General features: G+C 48.9%; 2 protein-coding genes across 7 annotated transcripts; one reads left to right on the forward strand and one right to left on the reverse strand.

The window, feature by feature from the left end:
* Window positions 1-834: 834 nt before the first annotated feature.
* Window positions 835-7,565, forward strand: LOC112880285 (probable CDP-diacylglycerol--inositol 3-phosphatidyltransferase 2). Of its 4 annotated transcripts, XM_025944831.1 has the most exons (14): window positions 835-935; window positions 1,523-1,575; window positions 1,669-1,988; window positions 3,973-4,051; window positions 4,748-4,884; window positions 5,190-5,274; window positions 5,370-5,419; window positions 5,665-5,704; window positions 5,780-5,824; window positions 5,907-5,972; window positions 6,214-6,328; window positions 6,545-6,601; window positions 6,690-6,788; window positions 7,109-7,565. In XM_025944831.1, exons 5-14 carry the CDS (start codon window positions 4,848-4,850, stop codon window positions 7,160-7,162), a joined length of 648 nt encoding a protein of 215 aa, XP_025800616.1. In that variant the 5' UTR covers window positions 835-935; window positions 1,523-1,575; window positions 1,669-1,988; window positions 3,973-4,051; window positions 4,748-4,847; the 3' UTR covers window positions 7,163-7,565. The 4 variants fall into 4 exon arrangements, with proteins under 4 accessions (XP_025800616.1, XP_025800618.1, XP_025800617.1 ...); XM_025944833.1 differs by lacking the exon at window positions 3,973-4,051; XM_025944832.1 differs by lacking the exons at window positions 1,669-1,988; window positions 3,973-4,051.
* Window positions 7,566-8,663: 1,098 nt separating this feature from the next.
* Window positions 8,664-10,789, reverse strand: LOC112880287. Of its 3 annotated transcripts, none has more exons than XM_025944835.1 (2): window positions 10,356-10,789; window positions 8,664-9,198 (listed from the first exon to the last, which is right to left on the reverse strand). In XM_025944835.1, the coding sequence occupies exons 1-2, from the start codon at window positions 10,698-10,700 to the stop codon at window positions 9,064-9,066; spliced, it is 480 nt and encodes a 159-aa protein (XP_025800620.1). In that variant the 5' UTR covers window positions 10,701-10,789; the 3' UTR covers window positions 8,664-9,063. The 3 variants fall into 3 exon arrangements, with proteins under 3 accessions (XP_025800620.1, XP_025800622.1, XP_025800621.1); XM_025944837.1 differs by having other exon boundaries at window positions 8,664-8,975; window positions 10,356-10,787; XM_025944836.1 differs by having other exon boundaries at window positions 8,664-9,662; window positions 10,356-10,787.
* Between the last annotated feature and the right edge of the window lie 10,193 nt (window positions 10,790-20,982).

Consider the following 20,982-nt stretch of genomic DNA (forward strand, 5'->3'; position numbering starts at 1 on the left):
TTGAGTTGATCTGAACGATGTTTACAAGCTGCATTTTTCAGAGTCCAGGAATATATGAAATTTTAGAATTGCAAAACTTATTTTTCCCTGAGAGGGTTAGATATTCGTCTTGTAGCATGCACTATCATGTTTGCTGTGCAAATAGGCATTTGGTTTTTTTGGTTATCTTACCTTGTGTTCCATACAATTATCTGATTTTTTTTGTTATCTTGCCTTGTGTTCTTTACAAATATCGTTTCGTTAAGTTTTGTTGATAAATTTGTTTATTGTGATCTCCTTAAGTTCATTCCAAAGGCTAAGGGTGATGATACTGCGTGGCTCATGCAAACATTCACATACTGTGTGGGCAGTAAAAACGGCTCGCGGCCGACATGAAGAATTTTACACCGATGCTTAACACTTCAACTGATAGACATAAAACCCACGTGTGCTAGACATCGAGGTGGCAGTGCTGAAACACTGGTGGTTGCAATGTGAAATCGTGAATTCCCCTGGGCGACCGTACAAAGAAATGGACGGCTAGGTTACGAACAGCTAATGCTACTTGCAGCCATTGGCGTTTCTGGTTCCAAGCAGTCCAAGTACTTCCAACTTAATAACGTGAGTTTTCTTATCAGATAGAAAGAGAACGTGAGTTTAGTTCAGCTGCCACGACACCTAAATGACGCCCCAAAAAAGCCGAGATTTTTCACTTGGACCTGGAAGAATTTCTGATATTTCTTCCCTCACCTCCAGGAGCTAGGAGCTAGGAGCCAGGACCTGGGCGGCTGAGCTTCCTGGTGCGTTTGGTTGGTGGAACGAGGGGAGATCAGTAGAGCGGTTTCATTTTTAGATATGTTTGGTTGAAAAACGGTGGAGCCGCTCCCGCAGAGGATCCGGAACGAGACCGCTCGAACCCCGCGGCCCATCACCGCCCGCCCCTCTCCCCTCTGCAGGTGAGTGACCGGGCTCTCCCTCCCCTCCGCCGCGCGGCGCCGCCCCCCGCCCCCCGCGCCGGCGCCCCCCCCCCCCCCCCCCCCGGCGGATCTGCCGCCTACAGCAACCCCCACCCCCGCGGCGGATCTGCGCCCGCGCCCGCGCCGTGCGGCCCCCCCACGGCGACGCCCCTGGAGCCCCCCCGCGCCCGCGCCCGCGCCGTGCGGTGGCGCCACCCCTGGAGCCCCCCGCCCGCCCGCGCCCTGCCCCCCCCCCCCCCCCCCGGGGCGCCGCCCCTGGCTTGCGCGGCGGCCTGGAGCCCCCCGCGGCGGCTGGAGCTCCCCCGCGCCCGCGCCGTGCGGCGGCGCCGCCCCTGGAGCGCCCCCCCCCTCCCGCCCGCCCGCGCCCTGGAGCCCCCGCCCCCCGCCGCCCCCCCCCCCCCCGGGCGCCGCCCCTGGCTTGCGCGGCGGCCTGGAGCCCCATCCCCCCCGGCGCGCCGCCCTGCCGCCGCCGCCTGGCTTCGCCCTGTTCTTGTTGATCTTGATCTGTCAGTGATATTTGTCTCTGATTTTGGCAGCTCAGTGATCTTTGTCTCTGATTTTGGCAGCTCGCAGGAGAAATTTGGCTGGAGGAACGAAGGCAGCGTACACGCCTCGGAAGGTAGAAGGTTACGTCTATTGAATATATGCTTTGTGTGATTACTTGTTACGCCTTAAAAATTTATTGATTTTATCTTGTTTCTGTATAATTTAGATGGATAAGAAGCAGCAACTTTTCATTTATAGCTACTGCAACTCTGCTTGCAACTCCGTCTAGGTCGCCCCTACCCCAAGGCCCCAACCCCACCCCGACCTCTCTTCTTCGGCGAGACAATCCCCACGCAACCGCGCACCGGGAGCCGGAACAAGCGGAGGGGGAGAAAAATCTGCGCTCGTCCGCCTCGCCTCGCCTCGCCAGTGTGCTCGCCTACTTATACACTCCGCTCGCTCGCTCCCTCCATCCCTTGGCTACTCGGCCTTGCTTCCTTCCCCTCTCCCACACCTCCCGGCTCCGGCTCCGGTCCACACACACAGGTGCGTGCGCGTCTTTGATTCCGCAATTCCGCGTGTGCGTTTTGGTGATTGATTCTAGCACCAGGTTGCTTGAATCGAGCCTGGTGGTTGCTTGAATCGAGCCTGGTGTTATGAGGGATTGGGGTTCTCAAGCTGCTTTTGCGTTGCTTGATTGTTGGGTCCGCCGGCGGCGGGGGGGGGGGGGGGAGGACGCCGCGCGGGGGCGAGGGGGAGAGGGGCGGTCACCTGGATCTGGCGGCGGCGGCCGGGGCGGGCGGCGTCGGGGGGGGGGGGTGGGTGGGTGAGGGGAACGGTGCCCTATCTCGCGCGTGCCAAACACGCAGAAAAAAGAGCGGAGCGGCTCCATTCCGATTGCTCCCCAACCAAACACACACTCTTAGGATTGTAACTATAATTGCAACTATGGGGCTGTTTGGGGCAGCTTCTGAACCAGCTTCTGAGCAATTTTAAGCCGCGAGCTGGCCAAACGCTCCGCTTCTTGGGCGCTTCCCACACCAGCGCTTGCGGGCCTCCTTCAGAAAACGAGTGTTCCACCAGCAGCAGGGGCGGACCAGTTTCTGCAGCTTATGCGGTCTAACTCCCCTCAAACTTCATCAAAATTACCCGCGTTTGCCATCATACAAATAGGGCTGCCCCTCTCCACCCGTCTCTCTTCCCCAATCCAATTTTTCTCCCGTGCCCGTGACTGAAGATGGCGAGGAGCTAGGGTTAGGAGAACCCCGGCGGCCTGACCCCGCGCCGACCTCCGGCGAGTTCCTAGCCGACCACCGGCGAGCTGCCGGCCTTCCTGCTCCGATCTGCGCCGAGCCAGCGCCGCCCCCTGCTCCGGTCTGCGTCGAGCCAGCGCCGCCCCCTGCTCTGGTCTGCGCCGAGGCTCGCCGCCCCCTGCTTCGTCGACGAGCCAGTGCCGCCCCCTGATCCGGTCTGCGCCGAGGCCAGCCGCCCCCTGCTCCGTCGTAGCTCCGTCAGAGTTCCGGCCATCCAACCAGCAATCACCTTTGTTCCTGGTAATTGCTCGACGATTCCTTTATTTCTGCATAAGATAGACGCAAACATACGACCCAGCTAGCCTATTCGGTGATCTGATTCAAATAAACAGTGTGATTCTTTTAGCATATCTAGGCTTGAAAGGATTTTGTTGTGCCAATCTGGACTGGAACCATGCCTGATCTGCAAGACTGCAACATAGGCACTCCTTCAAAGTTCTGTTGCCTATTTTCTTTTTTGTGATTTAGTGATATAGCTGTTCACACATCTAAAAAGAATCAGTATATATGTTAGTACTCAAGGGTTATGATGATAATTAGTAGAAATTTTTCTCATATGTGCTCATATATTGCTAGATTGGTACCTGCATTTAGGTCGGCTGGGAACTCGCCGGAGGTCGGCGCGGGGTCAGGCTGCCGGGGTTCTCCCAACCCTAGCTCCTCGCCATCTTCAGTCACGGGCACGGGAGAAAAATTGGATTGGGGAAGAGAGACGGGTGGAGAGGGGCAGCCCTATTTGTATGATGGCAAACGCGGGTAATTTTGATGAAGTTTGAGGGGAGTTAGACCGCATAAGTTGCAGAAGCTGGTCCGCCCCCGCTACTGGTGGAACACTCGTTTTCTGAAGAAGGCCCGCAAGCGCTGGTGGGGGAAGCGCCCAAGAAGCGGAGCGTTTGGCCAGCCCGCGGCTTAAAATTGCTCAGAAGCTGCCCCAAACAGGCCCATAGTTGCAATTATAGTTACAATCCTAAGAGTGTGTGTTTGGTTGGGGAGCAATCGAAATGGAGCTGCTCCGCTCTTTTTTCTGCGTGTTTGGCACGTGCGAGATAGGGCACCGTTCCCCTCACCCCACCCCCCCCCCCCGACGCCGCCCGCCCCGGCCGTCGCCGCCAGATCTAGGGCGCCCCAACTGCGCGTTCCTTATTCTTTTGCCTATTCTTTTCCTCTGTTGCTTGCCTTCGGCGTTCTCCGCTCCACTCTCGCCCTTTCTTTCCTAGCCGCGAGCCGGCGACGACGGGGCGAGCCCTTTGCCAGGTCTTCGCCGAGCGCTTCGTCGGCGACGAGCATCCTCGACAGGTATGCTCGCCTATTCCCTTCCCTTGTTGCTGCGCGAAATCAAACGCCCAAAATCCTGATGTTTGCTATTCGTATTCGGATCTGACCATGGGTTTACCTGATAAACTTCGAGTTAGTTTTGCAAAAGTTATCGTGGAATTGGTCCGCTCTTGCAAACAATCATCACGCTTGCCAGTTTGGAACGGAGGGTTTCCATACGATTTCTACTACTTTTTGTGAAATTCGTTGAGAATTCTGGTGAAACACTGCTTTTCGTGGAATGTTTATCTAGTATGTTTGGAACCAGATGTGAACACATGCGCTTGTTGTCCCCATTTATTTTGAATTGATGCGCTCCATTTTGTTAACTCGATGCTATGATGCCAAAACCAAGCATTTAACTGGCTTAAATATGCCTTTTAGAGTTCTAGCAAAGAAGCAAATGCTTTAATTATGCGCAGTTCAAGCTTTACTCGCCACAGTATTTCAACCACTTCGCCTATCCAGATTCAAGTTTCACAATAATCTTTTCAGAACAAATATACTGTGTGTGTTTCCTCAGATTAGTGACCTGGGGCCACCATACTCATCCGCACTACTATTTGCAAATAATGGATTATTATTTTATTGCATATGAGGTACTATCGATTGCTTGTAAGAAATATATATTATCTGGATCAATATGTGTAATACTGTAACGATATACTTATCTTACAGGAACCCCAATAAGTTTACTGCTTCCATCAAGTGAGGAACTGCCTGTCTCCGAGAACTTAATTGCTCCTGATCTTCCGTGGCACAAGCATCGTCTGAGAAAATGCCACCAGTTTATCTTTACATCCCTAATATTATTGGTATCTTTCTGTTCCCAAACCCATCTTTCAATTATTTGTATTCTTGTCCTCTTCTTTATATCCCAAAGTAACTGGATAATACCATTAGTGACTTGTGCAACTGGAAACATTGCCTATTTTCTGTCATTGATTTCGTACTTCATTCTTGTTCTAGTATCTATATCAGAAGCACCATCTGTATCGTAGTCTTGTTCCACTTTGTTGCCCTAGAATAGCAACACAAAAGAAACCAGAAATTTAATAGCGTATATTCTTCAACCAACAAGGCATATGTGACTTAAAATTCAGGAATTGTCATTGTGCAGGGTATTTCAGGATCATCATAAATTTCATAGCTTTTGCTGTTTGCTATTCCAACAAGGCACTCTTTGCTATCCTTTACTTCATCAGGTGAGTCTCTTAGATTTATCTGCAGACCACTTGTGTTCAATATGCTATGCAAATGATTTAAGTATATGGTTCTGACATCCTTGCAAACATGTCAGTTTTGTCCTTGACGGCGTGGATGGCTGGTTTGCACGGAAGTTTAATCAAGGTAACAGTTCAAATTCCCCTTGTTTTGAAATCATGTAGCTTGTCCATGTGTGAAGAAGGTTAATTTCTGACTTCTTTGCTACGATGAAATCTCATTGCACGGTATGCTTAAGAACTTTCAAATGGTTATTATGCTGAAACAGTGGTCTCAGCTAAAATCTCCTTATTCCTGTTATTTTCCTAGTGTATAAGCTATCTGGTAAGTTATGAAATTACCTGATCAGTTTATCTCATTGTATGAATCAGCATCAACATTTGGAGCTGTGTTGGACATGGTTACAGATAGGTACTCCTTGAATAAATCTTTGAACTCTGGATATGCATTGTGAATAATTTCACAGCTCACATGGCTCTTCTTCAGGGTTAGCACTGCTTGCTTGCTGGCCCTTCTCTCCCAATTTTACAGGTACAGAAAGCAGAACCGCTTGTATCGATTTGTTTTGAACATCAATGCCGCTTAAAGATTCTAATTGCTAATATTTTTACAGGCCTGGCTTGGTCTTTTTGATACTGCTTGGGTTGGATATTACAAGCCACTGGTTTCAAATGTACAGGTCAGTTTTCTCTACCATTTTGTTCAGTTCTTGCAAGTTCCCAGTTTGTCTTTCCAGTCAGCACCTAAACCTGTTCTCAAGTTAATCGAGGGAACATAATAAATTTGACTACCAATTGCATCTTCAATAATTGTCTAATGCTTTTATGATGCATGTGTTATGTGCTGCTCATTTGTTCAAGAGTTTCTTATGTTCAACTTTGTTAGTTGCTAACTGTGTAATGACATATTTTCTTTTCTAGTTCTTTCTTGTCAGGTAAGACTAGCCACAAGGATGTAAAGCACACAGGCAATTGGCTTCTGAAATTATATTACGGGTACAGGCCATTCATGGCCTTCTGTTGTGTTTCTTGTGAGGTATGTGATCGTTCGTACATTGCACTATTTGCAAATTCTATGATTGTGCTCTGCAGTTTCAATTCATGCAAATGTTGAAAACATGACAGTTGAGTGTTGTGTTGTGGACTAAGCAATATCACTACAGTCAGCACATCCATCAAGCTTTTACTCAGCTAACAAAATAATCTTAGTATGTTTCACCCTCTGACCTATTTCTTTTACCTAATTTTACAGGTTTTATATATTATCCTCTTTCTCTTTGCTGATGACAAGTCGACAAGCTTGCTTAGTGTAAGATTGCATCATTTCCATATTTGCCCTTTTCAGTTGACATCTGAATCATATAGCATATGACATTTCTATATCAACATTTTAACAGGTATGCGGAGGTATCCTGAATCAAAGCCCCCTCATTGTCTTGATGTTTGTTTCCACTCTAATTGGCTGGGCAGTGAAACAAGTTACCAATATCATTCAGGTATTCACACTTGAACTTTCCTGCGATCCCTTTCTATTTGCACATTTGCATATATTTAGCTGGAAAAACTGTGGCATCACAAGAGATGTAGATAGATAAAAGGTGAAAAATGGGGTACTGACGATGCAGTATTTGTACCTCGGTGTAGTCAGGTGTTCTGTGACTAATCTTTGCCATACTGTCACATGTCATCATTCCAAATTTTAGGTCTATATGGTGCTAGAACGGTCGCATATTCTACTGGGTTATAAAGTGCGATTGGTTAGTAAATTCAATATGAAGCTCAAAAGTCTGACAACCATGTCTTTTCCTGTGTACAGATGAAAACTGCTGCAAACGCATGTGTCGTGTATGATCTGAAGCGCAGCAAGTAAAGCGTGAAGGCACCCGTTTTGTTCAGTTTGTATTGATATTATCCAAGGAAAAATCCCTTGAGGCTTGTACACCATGATTCATACATACAGTGGCTACTTCTTGTGTGCCTTGACATCTTTCTGACTATGCTTATCCGTTGGGATGAGATGGCAACTTGCTGTGGGAAGAACATAAAGAAAACAGAGGAGATAAACGTTTTTCGGAGAAAGCAGAGGCTGTTAAGTTGTTTGTCAGTGTTTGTTCACTATAGTTGGATGCAGTGTTTGTTCACTATAGTTGGATGCAGAGCATGACCTTTGTTTGGTGGAGTAGACTTTTGAGTTGATCTGAACGATGTTTACAAGCTGCATTTTTCAGCGTCCAGGAATATATGAAATTTTAGAATTGAAAACTTATTTTTTCCTGAGAGGGTTAAATATTCGTCTTGTAGCATGCACAAACATGTTTGCTGTGCAAATAGGCATCTAGTTTTTTTGGTTATCTAATCTTGTGTTCCTTACAATTATCTGATTTTTTTGTTATCTTGCCTTGTGTTCCTTGCAAATATCGTTTCGTCAAGTTTTGTTGATAAATTTGTTTTTTTGATTACAACCAAACACGCAGAAAAAAAGGAGCGAAGCAGCTCTATTCCGATTCGCTCCCTGACCGAACACACCTAAGATCAAGCAAACATGAACTAATTGCCGGCTGTTGCATTTAAGCATTTGCACAAAGCCAAAAACACACAGAACAAATTTGATCAGAGAATTAGGGGGGTCGCGTCGACTTGCTCTAATGAATACAGTGACTTATAAATTGGGCGTCAGATGGTACCTGCAGGCTTCGGAGTTCCTGGTTCGTCAATATCCATGAGAAGAGAAAGCCAAACGAATGTGACACAATCAGGTTGTGCACTGAAGCTTAGGCCTGACACCGAAACATCACAGGAAACAGATTAGTGACCTAAGCAGAACCAATCATTCCAAAAACACCAGCACATCACGTGACTTCCCACCCCAGCGACACCACCCAGTCAAAGTCACGGACTAGGCGCCGGGCTAGGAATGTAGGCCGCAATCATCACCAGGTTGATGCCGGCTGCTCACGCGTTGGGGCGGCGAAGGGTGGGAGGGGACGGGTGGCCGGCCTCGCTCTTGCCGCGGCGGTGCGGGGGGAGGGGGGTGGAGGGGGGGGGGGGGGGGGGTGGGGGGGGGAGAGCGAGCCAGCGCCGAACGAGGGAGCAGTCGGCAGAGGATGGTTCGTGCGGTGGCGATCGAGCCACGTGTCTCGATTGGATGGCTAGCACCGCTGCTGTCGGAGTTGCTTTTTTTCCTTCTAGAATTCCTTTTCTTTTCTTTCGGCCACGTGGCAATAATTTTTTTTAAAAGTTTATCACCAACTACGTACTCCTACATGCCCCTAAGAACCTCCGTACTTCCTGGAGTCACCAGAAATAAAACACAAGTAAAAAAGTACCAAGTGTTTTTGAAAATATTCAAGTACTGTTTTTCAGATATCCAATAGCACATAAAAAAATTGTAACCAAAGTTTTGAATCGTTGATTCCAAGTACCGTCAGAAATAACAAAAAGCACATGCCAATTGATCATGCGACTAATGAAAAAATAAATATTGAAAGATAGCTGATGCTGCTCTTCTTTCTGTTGCAGGCGTGAACACAACAGATACAATTAGTAACTTCCTGCATTGTTGCTGAGGCCGATTTGGTGTGAACTCTACTTTGTTATCTTCTTCAGTATCACCACCACGTCGCTCATCGACATCCTTTGGTCAGGTGAGTCACTTGAACAGAGCAAACCCACCTCAAATATTGCTGAAATAAAGAAACTCGTTCAGATTGCAGGCAGAGGAGGAAGCATCTTGCTGTAGCTGCTTGTCCAGACTCCAGAACAGAGGCAAGTTCAGTTCGCAATGCTTGATGAACCCACTGCCTGATGCTCATCTCCCAAACGAACATAGGACCTGTGGGTCTCCTTCCAGTGAAGACTTCTAGGAGCATGGTTCCGTGACCGAATACATCGCTCTTGCACCAAGCTCTTCATTTCAATGTGCATAACATTACATTTTACACATATGAAAGTAATCATTCAGAAGTCATAGGAAGCATAGCAAAGGTCAAAGAGACAACTAACTGGTGAAAAAGATTAAGAGAGAGAGAGAGAGAGAGAGAGAGAGAGAGAGAGAGAGAGAGAGAGAGAGAGAGAGAGAGAGAGAGAGCTGATCATGCTCTTGCACTGAAGAAGCAAACAGAAAGACGTATGCAAAGGGCAACTGCTAATCATTGAGCAACTCCCTGCGGTGTTGCCGATGTCAACTTCACGTAATCCCTTCTTATCTTCTTCAGTGTCACGACAACGTCTCTCATTGACATCCTTTTGTCAGCTGAATCACTTGAGCAGATCAAACCGAGCTCGAATCACTCCATACCATCTCTCTGCCTCATTCTCCAGTTGTTCAGGGGCTGCATGCTTTGCTCCGCTTGTTCAATTACTGAGAAAGGCTGATGTGCTCCCCAGTCCAATACGACAGAGTCAGCACCGTTTGTTGATATACTCAAGATAATTATGCAAAATTAATTTGAAGACGTTTTCAAACTTCATCAGATGACCATACTGGGACATGTTTCCTTGACCGCATGGCACCTCGATAGCTACCTCAATGCACCCTTGTTTTCTACGAGAAAAACTCAAGATATCTCCTCATGCATGTAGGCATGAGAATATGGTGCCATGCTAGGCAAGAAATGCAACACCAATGATCATTCACAGATTGGATGGAAGCAAGGATCGAAGAAATTAAAGCGGGAGGGACTACTGTCAAAACCTAAGAAATTACAGGTGTAGATACTTTTAGCCTCGCCAGGTTGCTAGGGCCAGCAGGCAACAAGGGATTGGACCAAGAGGTAATTCCCACCCATGGAAAGGGAAGTGATTGAGATCAGTCAGCCTGCCACGCAATGATGACACTGGAACAACTTCAACTAGAATATTTTTTGACAGGTCAAGAATTTAACTTGAGGCCTTCTAAGCAGGCAGCAATGTTGTATCACCTCGATGTAACACTACTTGGTATTAATAAAATTTCCCTTTTCCAAAAAGAAAATGCAGGCAGCAATGCAATCTGCAGACCTTGACAGGCTGATGTTGTCAATGTTCAATGAGTTCTATATGGCATGCTGCTGAACAAATCGTACCTTGTGATGCACAACCAGAGCTTGGCACGTTGGAGCTGCCAGTGATGCGCACGGTACCTTGTGCACGTCCTCGAATCCGTCCTCGTACGTCCCGCCGAACTCGGCCCGTAAGATCACTGGGCCGCGGCCGCGGCCGGTGGCCCCCGCCGCGCGCCGCGCCCGTGCCCTTGTCTGCGCGCGCCGCCGTAGCCACCTGAACCCGCCCGTCGTCCCGCCCGGCGCCCGGGACGGCAATGCCCAGCGCGAGGTGCCCCGGCGGCACGCGGTGGAAAGGCAGGCGGCGGCGTGCGCGGACGCCGCAGCCACCACTGGCGCGGCGACCGCTGCGGCCTGGGCGACTGCCATCGTTCGTGGAGGAGGATAGCGGCCAGATATTTTCGTCGGCTGGCTTCGCAGGTGTGAAGTAGCCAGCAGAGGGGCGGGACAGACTGACAGAGTGGTCGCTGCGATTTCTGTGGAGGAGCTTTTCCTCGCCGCGGGGAAGCAGAGCAGCGCATTTCTTGGGCTCTTTCTTGCGAGCGCCGTGGGCCTGATGTTTGTGAGTTGTGTGACCCGCGCTGCGTGCTGAGTGGTCAGGAAGGAACCGGGATGAGATTCTTGTGATTCAGAGTTTGGGCTTTTGTCCTTTTGGTGTTTTCTCGTTCCCTTCAGAGAATCTTCTTTCTTGACTTCTACCGATGTCGCCAGCGTGAAGTGCGGAGTAGAATGCTCTGAAGTGCGGAGTATAACCTTGATGGTTCATTTTTTTTCTTAATTACAGTGACTCTCACTAGTCACTAAAGAGATAGGAGTAAATTGAGAATACGCGGAGTCAGGAGGGAGTGTCTGTTTGGATACTTTAAGCTAAATTTTAGTCCAAAGACTAAAGAGTAGCGCTTCAAAATGGAGGGTTAAATTTAGCTCCTTTTGCTGTTTGGATGTAAGGGCTAAAGTTTAGTCTAGAGGTATTAAAAAGTCCTCTTTACCCTAATTAATGCCCTTTAATACCTTGCATGGGAAGGTATATGTATCTTTTGATCACCCTGGACCACTTTTCAACCTTTTTAGTCCACTTTAGAGGGGCAAATGGTCTAATAGTACTTAAAGTTTAGATCTCCACACCAAAACATGTTTGGAAGTGGAGATCTAAACTTACACCTATGGAACCAAACATGCTCGAAATCGGGTTGCACCGTCATCAGCACCGAAGGCGTCCATCTCGGCACGAGGAGTCGACTAGCGCTAGCCCAACCCACACGCAGTCGTCGTCACGGTCACCCTCGCGTCCCTGAAAAGCCGGAGAATTTTCGTTGCGTTCCCGAACGCCCTCCCCCAAATTCCCACGCCGATCGTGCGGCCGGCACGGGTGCGTCCAGGGAACCCGGATGATCAAAATCACCAACACGGAACGAAAAGGAGGTCGCGGACTCGCGGCCGCATCAACCACGCCGCCGGCCGCGCCGTATACGCCGAGGCCTGCGTGACATAGAAGCCGTGGACCTGCCTGCCGGGTGGACACGGACTAGCTCGCCGGTCGTCGTCTCCTCCTGTTCCGAATGCGCGCGATGCTGTGGCCTCGCGGGGGCTCGGTCGCGGTCGCCGCACACTCAATGAACCCGTGACCAGGTGGTGGTGGTGGGTTCGTGTCCCGCGGCGGCGTCATCATCGCATCTCGCGCTTGCGTCGAGAGGGTTTGGTGGCTGGGGACGGGGTACCGTCCACTCCCGGTCTCATATCTCCCTCCATTTTCCAATCGAAATTGCGACGAAAAATTCTGAAAAAAAATAGCAGAGACTGAGGAGGAGATGGAGAAACGACACACCAAAATTCGGTCTCATCCTCGATCTGTGCAGGGAGAAATTAAATCGAGAAAATCTGGAGGCGGGGTGGCCGGTATTCAAATACCGCCCACCCCTTGTGTCCCTGTATTTCAGTTCATTCGCAGCCAAACCGAGAGCCAAAAAACCTGAAAAAAAATCATGGAGGCCGGGTTTCAACGAACAATCTGTTAGTTTGATCTCGTCCCCGGATCGGTCCAACGACCGATCCGGAGACCGTTACGTGCCCTGATCGGGGGCGCACAGCCAACCCAATGGCGTGTGGGCCCCCGTCGCGCAGCGCCACAATAAAAGGAAAGGTGGGGGCCGGGGCACGGATGACGAAGTTCGCCGCGTTGCCATAATCCCATCTAAAACCCTAGCGATCCGATCTAAAGGGGGGCGCTGAAGCGACGGGAAGCGCCGCCGCCTCTGCACCAAGCGCCGCCGCCTCTGCTCGACTTCACCACCGCGCTTTCGCCCTCATCCACGACTCCGGCTTGATTTCTTTGTCGTCATGGCGAACAACGGCGAAGCCGGCTCATCAGCCGGGGGTACGGCATCTAATCCATCTCTCTCTCTCTCTCTCTCTCTCTGTGTTAATCTCTTGATTACCCCTAAGCTGCTGTTGTGTTTAGCTAATCACCGAGCCGGCTTACACTTAGTCGATTTCTAATACTATCAATGGTATCAGTAAGCCTAACTAAGTGTAGTTAGGCTCGGGTAAGGATCTAGCAAAGCAATTAGAAGGAGGGGAATTTGCATTAACCCGAGAGAAATTGCAAGGCAAGAAAGAAAAGATCGATTCAAACCCTTCGGGGTGAAAGAACCCACGCACCCCGAGCCAACCCGTGCAAAACCTAACCCTAACCCTAACCCTAACCCTAACCGGCCAACACAGGAGGAAACTTACCTCGCCACCGGGAGCCACCTGCTCCACGGGATAGCAACGCCGAGGCTCAGAAGCCCCGGCGAACCTCCGCCGTTGAAAGGACCGTGGCATCCCCGAGCGCGCCGTCGCTCGCGGATCCCCACCGTGCCTCGCGCGCGGGCTAGCTAGCCACCTCGGGCCCACTCGACGGCGGCGCGCTCACGTATTGGCGAGCGCGCTCGCCGGCGAGGAGGCCCGCGGCGGCGCCGCGCCCTTGGTCGCTGTCACGCGGAGGAAGAGGAGAGGCCGGGGGAGGAGCGGGCGAAGGAGAGGGCGAAATGATCTAGGGTTTGAAGGGGAGCGTGCAGGCGACGGCTTTTTGTTCGGGCCGCAACGGCCGGACGGCCGTACCCCGGAGCAGCTGGGCTTTTTTCAGCCCAGGCGGGGCACTGCTTTGCCGGCCCAGGCCCAGGTTGCGGCCTGGTGCCCGGTTAGCAGCCCCGCGCGCGCGTTTGGCCGCGCTGGGCCGGGACGCAGTGGGCTGCACTGGGCCGTTTTGGGCCGTTTTGGGCCACACACACAGTGAATCTTCTTAAATATTTTTCAGAACCTTTCTTTTGGCCTTTTCCTTGTATGTTTTAATCTCTGTTTTAATTTTCACCAACGTGATAATTTCTATAGAGAGACAGTAAGTTAGAATGTTTCTGAAAATAAGCATAGTTTATTTTTTTCCGCTGCAAATTTAATTAAGTTATATCCTTTAATTATCTTAGAACCAACGAGATATTATAATTAAAGGAGACAGTTTTCAGTTTTTCTTCCGTTATAATATTGTTATTTTCTGACCAACGTTGATAATAGCAGTATTATAAATTTTTGAGTAAGTTTCCATGCATTTGTTCTAATTCTGCCCAACGGTGTTTTAAAAATAATGCAGCCAGATATTTGTATGTCTTAATATTGACCAACGTTGAATTAAGATATGCAATTATTATTCTATAAAGCAGTTCTCACTTTTCTTGATTTAAATTTCAGGATCTAACGCAATGAATTTCATTAATGCTATACTGCCGTTGGATGGTTCCAACTACGGGATATGGGCACAGAAGCTAGAAGTGGCTCTCGCACTGTCAGATATTGATTTAGCCATCACCTCACCGTTTCCCGTTGGTCCCGAGGAACTGGTGAGGGACCCAGAAGAGACCTCTGCTGCTTGGCAAGCTCATCAGAGAGAACATGCAAATGTTCAAATGAAGTATGATCTTGAGAGAGCAAAATGGAACTCTTCCAACAGGAAGTGCTTGATGGTCATCAAGAGTTCCATTATAGACAGTATCAGGGGAGCAATCCCAGATTGCGCCACCGCAATTGAGTACTTAAAGAAAGTTGAGAGTCAATTTGTTGGCTCTTCAAAAGCTTATGCACAAACTCTGATTCAGAGGTTAGTAAATGACAAGTACACTAGCGGTGGTGTGAGAGAGCACATACTAAAGATGAGCAACATGGCATCCAAGCTCAAACCTATGGACATGGAGCTTCCTCATGCTTTCGTTGTCCATTTGGTTCTGGCTTCTCTGCCAAAAGAGTTTGAGACCTTTGTTGTTAATTACAACATCAGCCTAGAGACATGGGATCTAGAGAAGCTCATCGCGATGTGTGTGTAAGAAGAGGAAAGACTTAAAGCCTCGCATGGTGACACGCTCAACTATGTTAGGCACAACAAAAGAAACAACTCTTCTGACAAATACACGAGGCCACAAGGGAAACCTCAGTTCAAACGAAGTTCCACTTCTTCTTCTTCTTCGACTCACCCAGGCAAGGGTGGAAAGAAAGACCAACCACACATTGAAAAAGATCAATGCATGTGGTGTCACAAGACGGGACACTATAAGAAAGATTGCCCAGATTTTCTAAGGCATTTACTTAAGAAAGGTGAGGATGTTATCACATTTATAGATGAGACCCTGTACGTAAGTTATTCTAAATCTACTTGCTAGATTGACTCAGGTGCAACTGTTCATGTTGCTAATTCTTTGCAGGGTATAAGTACAAGGACGATGCTACAAAGAGGGGATAAATGGCTGAAAGTCGCCAATGGAGTTAGAGCCGACGTTGAAGCAGTTTGTCAACTCACGTTAGAATTAGAGAACGGCTTTAAACTTCAGTTACACAATGTTCTTTATGTACCCTCTTTGTCTAGAAATTTAATTTCAGTATTATGTTTGGCAGATGATGGTTATGATTGTCATTTTGGCAAAGAACAATGTGAGATTATATTTAAAAGTCAAAGTCAGTGTGTTGGTCTTGCCATCCGACAAGACAAACTTTATATGTTGCCTATGCATGAGACTGTGAATTCTGTTAGCAATACCACGAGTATTGAACGCACAACTAACGACGCAAGTAATAAGCGCAAATGATGCGACAGCAAAAATTCAGCGAAATTATAGCACTGTCGTTTAGGCTATATTTCGAGGGGGAGAATTGAGAGATTAATTAAAGAAAATATTCTCCATCCGTTAGATTTTTCAAATGAAGAATATTGCATCGATTGCGTTAAAGGAAAGTACGTTAAGAAAATAAAGAAAGGAACCAAACGCAGTTCAGGGGTTTTGGAGATAGTGCACACAGATATCTGTGGTCCATTTCCCATAAAGTCTGTGGACGGTTATGATTCGTTCATAACGTTTACAGATGATTATTCGCGTTATGGTTATATTTATCCAATTAAAGAAAGATCAGAAGCATTGGATAAATTCAAAAATTTTAAGGCTGAAGTAGAAAATCAGCAAAATCTTAAGATAAAAATAGTAAGATCTGATCGTGGAGGTGAGTACTACGGTCGACACACCCCGTATGGCCAAATTCCTGGACCCTTTGCAAGGTTTCTACAGGAAAATAGAATAGTAGCCCAGTACTCTACACCGGGCGAGCCTCAGCAAAATGGAGTCGCTGAAAGACGTAACCGTATCTTAATGAATATGGTGAGAAGTATGCTAAGCTACTCCACATTACCGGTTAATTTATGGATGGAGGCGTTAAAAACCGCTATTCATATTCTTAATCGCGTACCAAGTAAGTCGGTGCCTAAAACACCGTATGAGTTATGGACAGGGAGAAAACCCACACTAAATTATTTATATGTGTGGGGCTGTCCAGCTGAGGCGAAAGTATTTAATCCAAATATCGGAAAGTTAGATCCTAAGACAGTAAGTTGCTATTTTATTGGCTATCCAGAAAAGTCGAAGGGTTATCGTTTCTACTGTCCTAACGGATATACAAAGTTCGTAGAAACGAGACACGCTGTCTTTTTGGAGGATCAGATGATGAGGGGGAGCACAGTAGCTGGAAAGATTGACCTTGAGGAGAAGCGGGTTTTCGTACCTACTCCGATGATCCAATATCCATTTTTCGTGTTGCCTGTTGCTGCTTCACCTACGGTGTCAGCACATGTTGTTAGTTCTTCACCAGTTGCTGCTTCACCTACAGTGCCAGCACCTGTTGTTAGTTCTCCAGCTGCGGCCACGAGTCAGAATTAGGAACCTGTCCTTCAGGATCCGACAGAACTGGCAACCGCACATCAGGGGGAGCAATAGCAGCCCCAAGTAGAAGAAGTGCCGATAGCCGAGGCACCGAGAAGGTCTCAAAGAACAAGAAAGCCCGCTATTTCGAGCGATTATCAAATCTATAATAGCGAGGAAATTCAGATGGAGGGTGACCCCACTTCGTTTGAAGAAGCCATGAGAAGCGTTCATTCGTCTGAATGGTTGGAAGCCATGGAAGATGAAATGAAATCGATGAGTACCAAAGATATTTGGGATCTAGAAGAAATTCCTAAAGGAGCTAAAACAGTAGGCTATAAATAGGTCTACAAGACGAAATGTGACTCCAAAGGGAATATAGAAAGATATAAAGCGCGACTTGTGGCGAAAGGTTTCACGCAAAGAGAAGTGATAGATTATAATGAGACTTTTTCTCCTGTTTCATGCAAGGACTCCTTCAGAATTATAATGGCGTTAGTGGCGCATTATAATTTAGAGTTACATTAGATGGATGTAAAGACGGCGTTCCTAAACGGGGACCTTTATGAGAATGTTTACATGGCACAGCCAAAGGGTTTTGTCGTGAAAGGAAAAGAAAAGATGGGATGTCGTCTAAAGAAATCCATTTATGGATTAAAGCAAGCCTCCAGACAGTGGTATTTGAAATTCGATGAAACCGTAAGAAAGTTTGGTTTCAAAGAAAATGAGGAGGACAACTGCATTTACGCAAAATTTAAGAATGGAAAATTCGTTTTTCTTATTCTGTATGTCGATGATATTCTGCTTGCTAGCAGTGATATTGATCTGCTATTAGAGACAAAGAAATTCTTGTCCTCAAAGTTCGATATGAAAGATTTAGGTGAAGCCTCATTCGTTTTAGGAATTGAGATTCACCGAGATAGAAACGAGGGGGTTTTAGGATTATCGCAGAAAGCATACCTAGAAAAGGTACTAAAAAAGTACGGTATGCATGCGAGTAAGCCAACACCTGCTCCTATAGTCAAGGGCGATAGTTATGGGAAATTTCAGTGTCCCAGAAATCGGTACGAAATCGATCAGATGAAAGCGGTACCATATGCTTCAGCTGTCGGAAGCCTACAGTATGCTCAAGTATGTACGCGCCCTAACTTAGCTTTTGTCACCGGGATACTTGGCAGATTCCAGAGTAATCCAGGGATAGAACACTGGAAAATGGTTAAGAAAGCCTTGCGTTACTTGCAAGGAACGAAAGACCTCATGCTAATATTCAGGAGATCTGAATCTCTAGTGATAGAGGGTTATTCAGACTCAGACTTTGCGGGAGATAAGGATGACAGAAAATCCACGTCAGGCTATGTGTTTACTCTCGTAGGTGGAGCTATATCGTGGAAAAGCTCCAAACAGACAGTCACTGCATTGTCCACAATGTATGCAGAATTTATAGCTTGTTACGAGGTATCAGGGCAGGTTAAATGGCTAAAGAAATTTATACCCGGATTAAGAGTGGTTGACAGCATAGAAAAACCATTAAAGATGTACTGCGACAATGAGCCTGCAGTATTTTACGCTCACAACAACGAGTCAAGTGGAGCTGCCAAACACATTGACATAAAGTTTTATGTTGTTAAAGAGCAAATCCAGAATCATACAATTAGTCTTGAGTATTTGAGCACAAAGAAGATGTTAGCGGATCCGCTCACAAAAGGCTTACCACCCAATGTGTTCAGAGAACACTTAGCCGGCATGGGTTTACGGGAAAGCCTATGATTCCTGGACAGTAAGGGCCCAAAAGTAGGGTTCTGTTTCAAACAGAAAGGTATGATTGTGGCTGTTAATCCAATAGTAATAACTGTTGAGACGAGGCATGCTCAATGTACTAATCTGAATGAAATCGGACGTAAGAAGTGAGTAAGTTAGTAGAGATCAAAGGGGAGAATGTTAGTTTGATCTCGTCCCCGGATCGGTCCAACGACTGATCCGGAGACCGTTACGCGCCCTGATCGGGGGCGCACGACCAACCCAATGGCGTGTGGGCCCCCGTCGCGCAGCGCCACAATAAAAGGAAAGGTGGGGGCTGGGTCATGGATGACGAAGTTCGCCGTGTTGCCATAATCCCATCTAAAACCCTAGCAATCCAATCTAAAGGGGGGCGCTGAAGCGACGGGAAGCGCCGCCGCCTCTGCACCAAGCGCCGCCGCCTCTGCTCGACTTCACCACCGCGCTTTCGCCCTCGTCCACGACTCCAGCTCGATTTCTTTGTCGTCATGGCGAACAACGGCGAAGCCGGCTCATCAGCCGGGGGTACGGCATCTAATCCATCTCTCTCTCTCTCTTAATCTCTTGATTACCCCTAAACTGCTGTTGTGTTTAGCTAATCACCGAGCCGGCTTACACTTAGTCGATTTCTAATACTATCACAATCACCGCACCAAGTTTCAGTCCCAGGCTCAATCCATAACAGGGGAACAGAATTACAGAACCATGACGTTCATTTGTTCTGTTTCAGTCTTTCTTCGCTGTCCCTTTTTCTGAACCTCGCAGGTGCAGGCCCCTGTTCCTCACCTCGCCGAGCCAGATCGAACGCAGAGAAGCTCGCGCTCCATGGTTTGGAGCGCAACTGCGCAAGAGGCGGCGAGGCACTCACACCGACGAGCGGCGCCGTAGCCACCTGAACCCGCCCGTCGTCCCGACCGGAGCCCGGGACGGCAATGCCCAGCGCGAGGTGCCCCGACGGCACGCGGTGGAAAGGCAGGCAGCGGCGTGCGCGGACGCCGCAGCCACCACCGACGCGGCGACCGCTGCGGCCTGGGCGACTGTCATCGTTCGTGGAGAAGAATAGCGGGAGATATTTCCGTCGGCTGGCATCTCCAGGTGTGAAGTGGCCAGCAGAAGAGAGGGGCGGGACGGAGTGGTCGCTGGTGATTTCTGTGGAGGCGCATTTCTGGGCTTTTTTTTTGACGAAATGTTTCTGGGCTTTTTCTTGGGAGCGCAGCGGCCGAGCCTGCGAGCGCCGTGGGCCTGATGACGGTCGGGAAGGAACGGGGATGAAATTCTTGCGATTCAGAGTTGGGCTTTCACAGAATCTTCTTTCCTGACCTTTACCAATGTCGCCAGAGTGAACTGCGGAGTAGAATGCTCTGATGTACATTCATTTTTTTCTTAATTACAGTGACTCTCACTAGTCAGCAAAGAGACTAAATGGAGAAAATGCGAAGGCGTCCATCTCGGACCTGACGAGCGTGAGCGGGCCCATTAGCTGGCGCGCGTTCGCCGCTAGGGCATCGCGACGACCGAAGAGGCGTTATCCTGTTCGTCTTCCTCGCGCCCAGCCGCCCCGCCCCCGCCGATTCAACCGCTACCCCGGCCGGCTGATGGCGCCCTCGCCGTTCCCACCTCCACCGCCCACAACCCGCCTCCCCCGCCCCCCTGCCTCGCCGTCTCCTTCTCCGTCGTTCGCCGCTACAAGGTTGTAGCGCACGCGCGCTATATAAGAATTTGGGAGCGCGAGCTCCAATCCACGCGCAGTCGTCGTTACTGTCACCCTCGCGCCCCCCGTAAAAATAGAGAATTTTCGTTGCGTTCCCCGGACACCCTCCCAACCTCACCCATTCCCACGCCCACCGTGCGGGCAGCACGGCGCGTCCACGGAACCCGGATGAGCAAAACCGCGAGAGCGACAGCACCACTCTGCGAGCCAACCAACGAAGCGAAAACGAGGCCGCGGCCGCGTCAACCACGCCGGGGCGCGACGTACGCCGCGCGCGATGTTGTGGCCCCGCGGGGGTCGAGGCTCGGCCGCGGTCGCCGTGGACTGCGGGATCCGCGACTTAGTGGGCGGGTTCGTGTCCGGCGGCGTCGTCGTCCTCATCGCATCTCGCGCTTGCGCGTAACGCATCGAGAGGGTTTGGTGGGAGCCGAGTTCCGAGCACGTACCCGCCCACGATTTTCGTCCAAAGCTCAATGAATCGTTACCGTAATGCGCGTCTCGTGCACGATGCAGTGATCCTAATCTCTTGGATTCTTCGAGTTGAAGCCAAATTCATCGGAACTCCAGCTAATTGGTGTCGATAACTGCATCCAAAGTTGCAGTAGAACACCACAGCTCCACCAAGATATCCGGACTCGAATGTCTCTATGTCTACCAGTACTGGTGCTAATCTTACCATCTACAGTAGCGTCCATGACTAAAGTTTCGCACAAAAAAGAAAAGAGAAGAAAAGTTTCGGCGATACGGCGATACCTGCTCGCAGCCGTCTCACCGACCCTCACCCGCCCGAGAAAAAGGGGTTTGTTAACAACTAACTAATCCGGGGCCCACACATATTCCAGGACCTCGAACCGAGCTCCCGACAAATCAGAGGACCTTGCCGCAAAAACTCCCCGTCAAAACGTTACGGGTTTTATTCGATTTCGTGCCCCGTCCGCTTGACGACCGAGCC

Source organism: Panicum hallii, chromosome 2 (assembly GCF_002211085.1).
Source record: "Panicum hallii strain FIL2 chromosome 2, PHallii_v3.1, whole genome shotgun sequence".
Taxonomy (NCBI): Eukaryota; Viridiplantae; Streptophyta; class Magnoliopsida; order Poales; family Poaceae; genus Panicum; species Panicum hallii.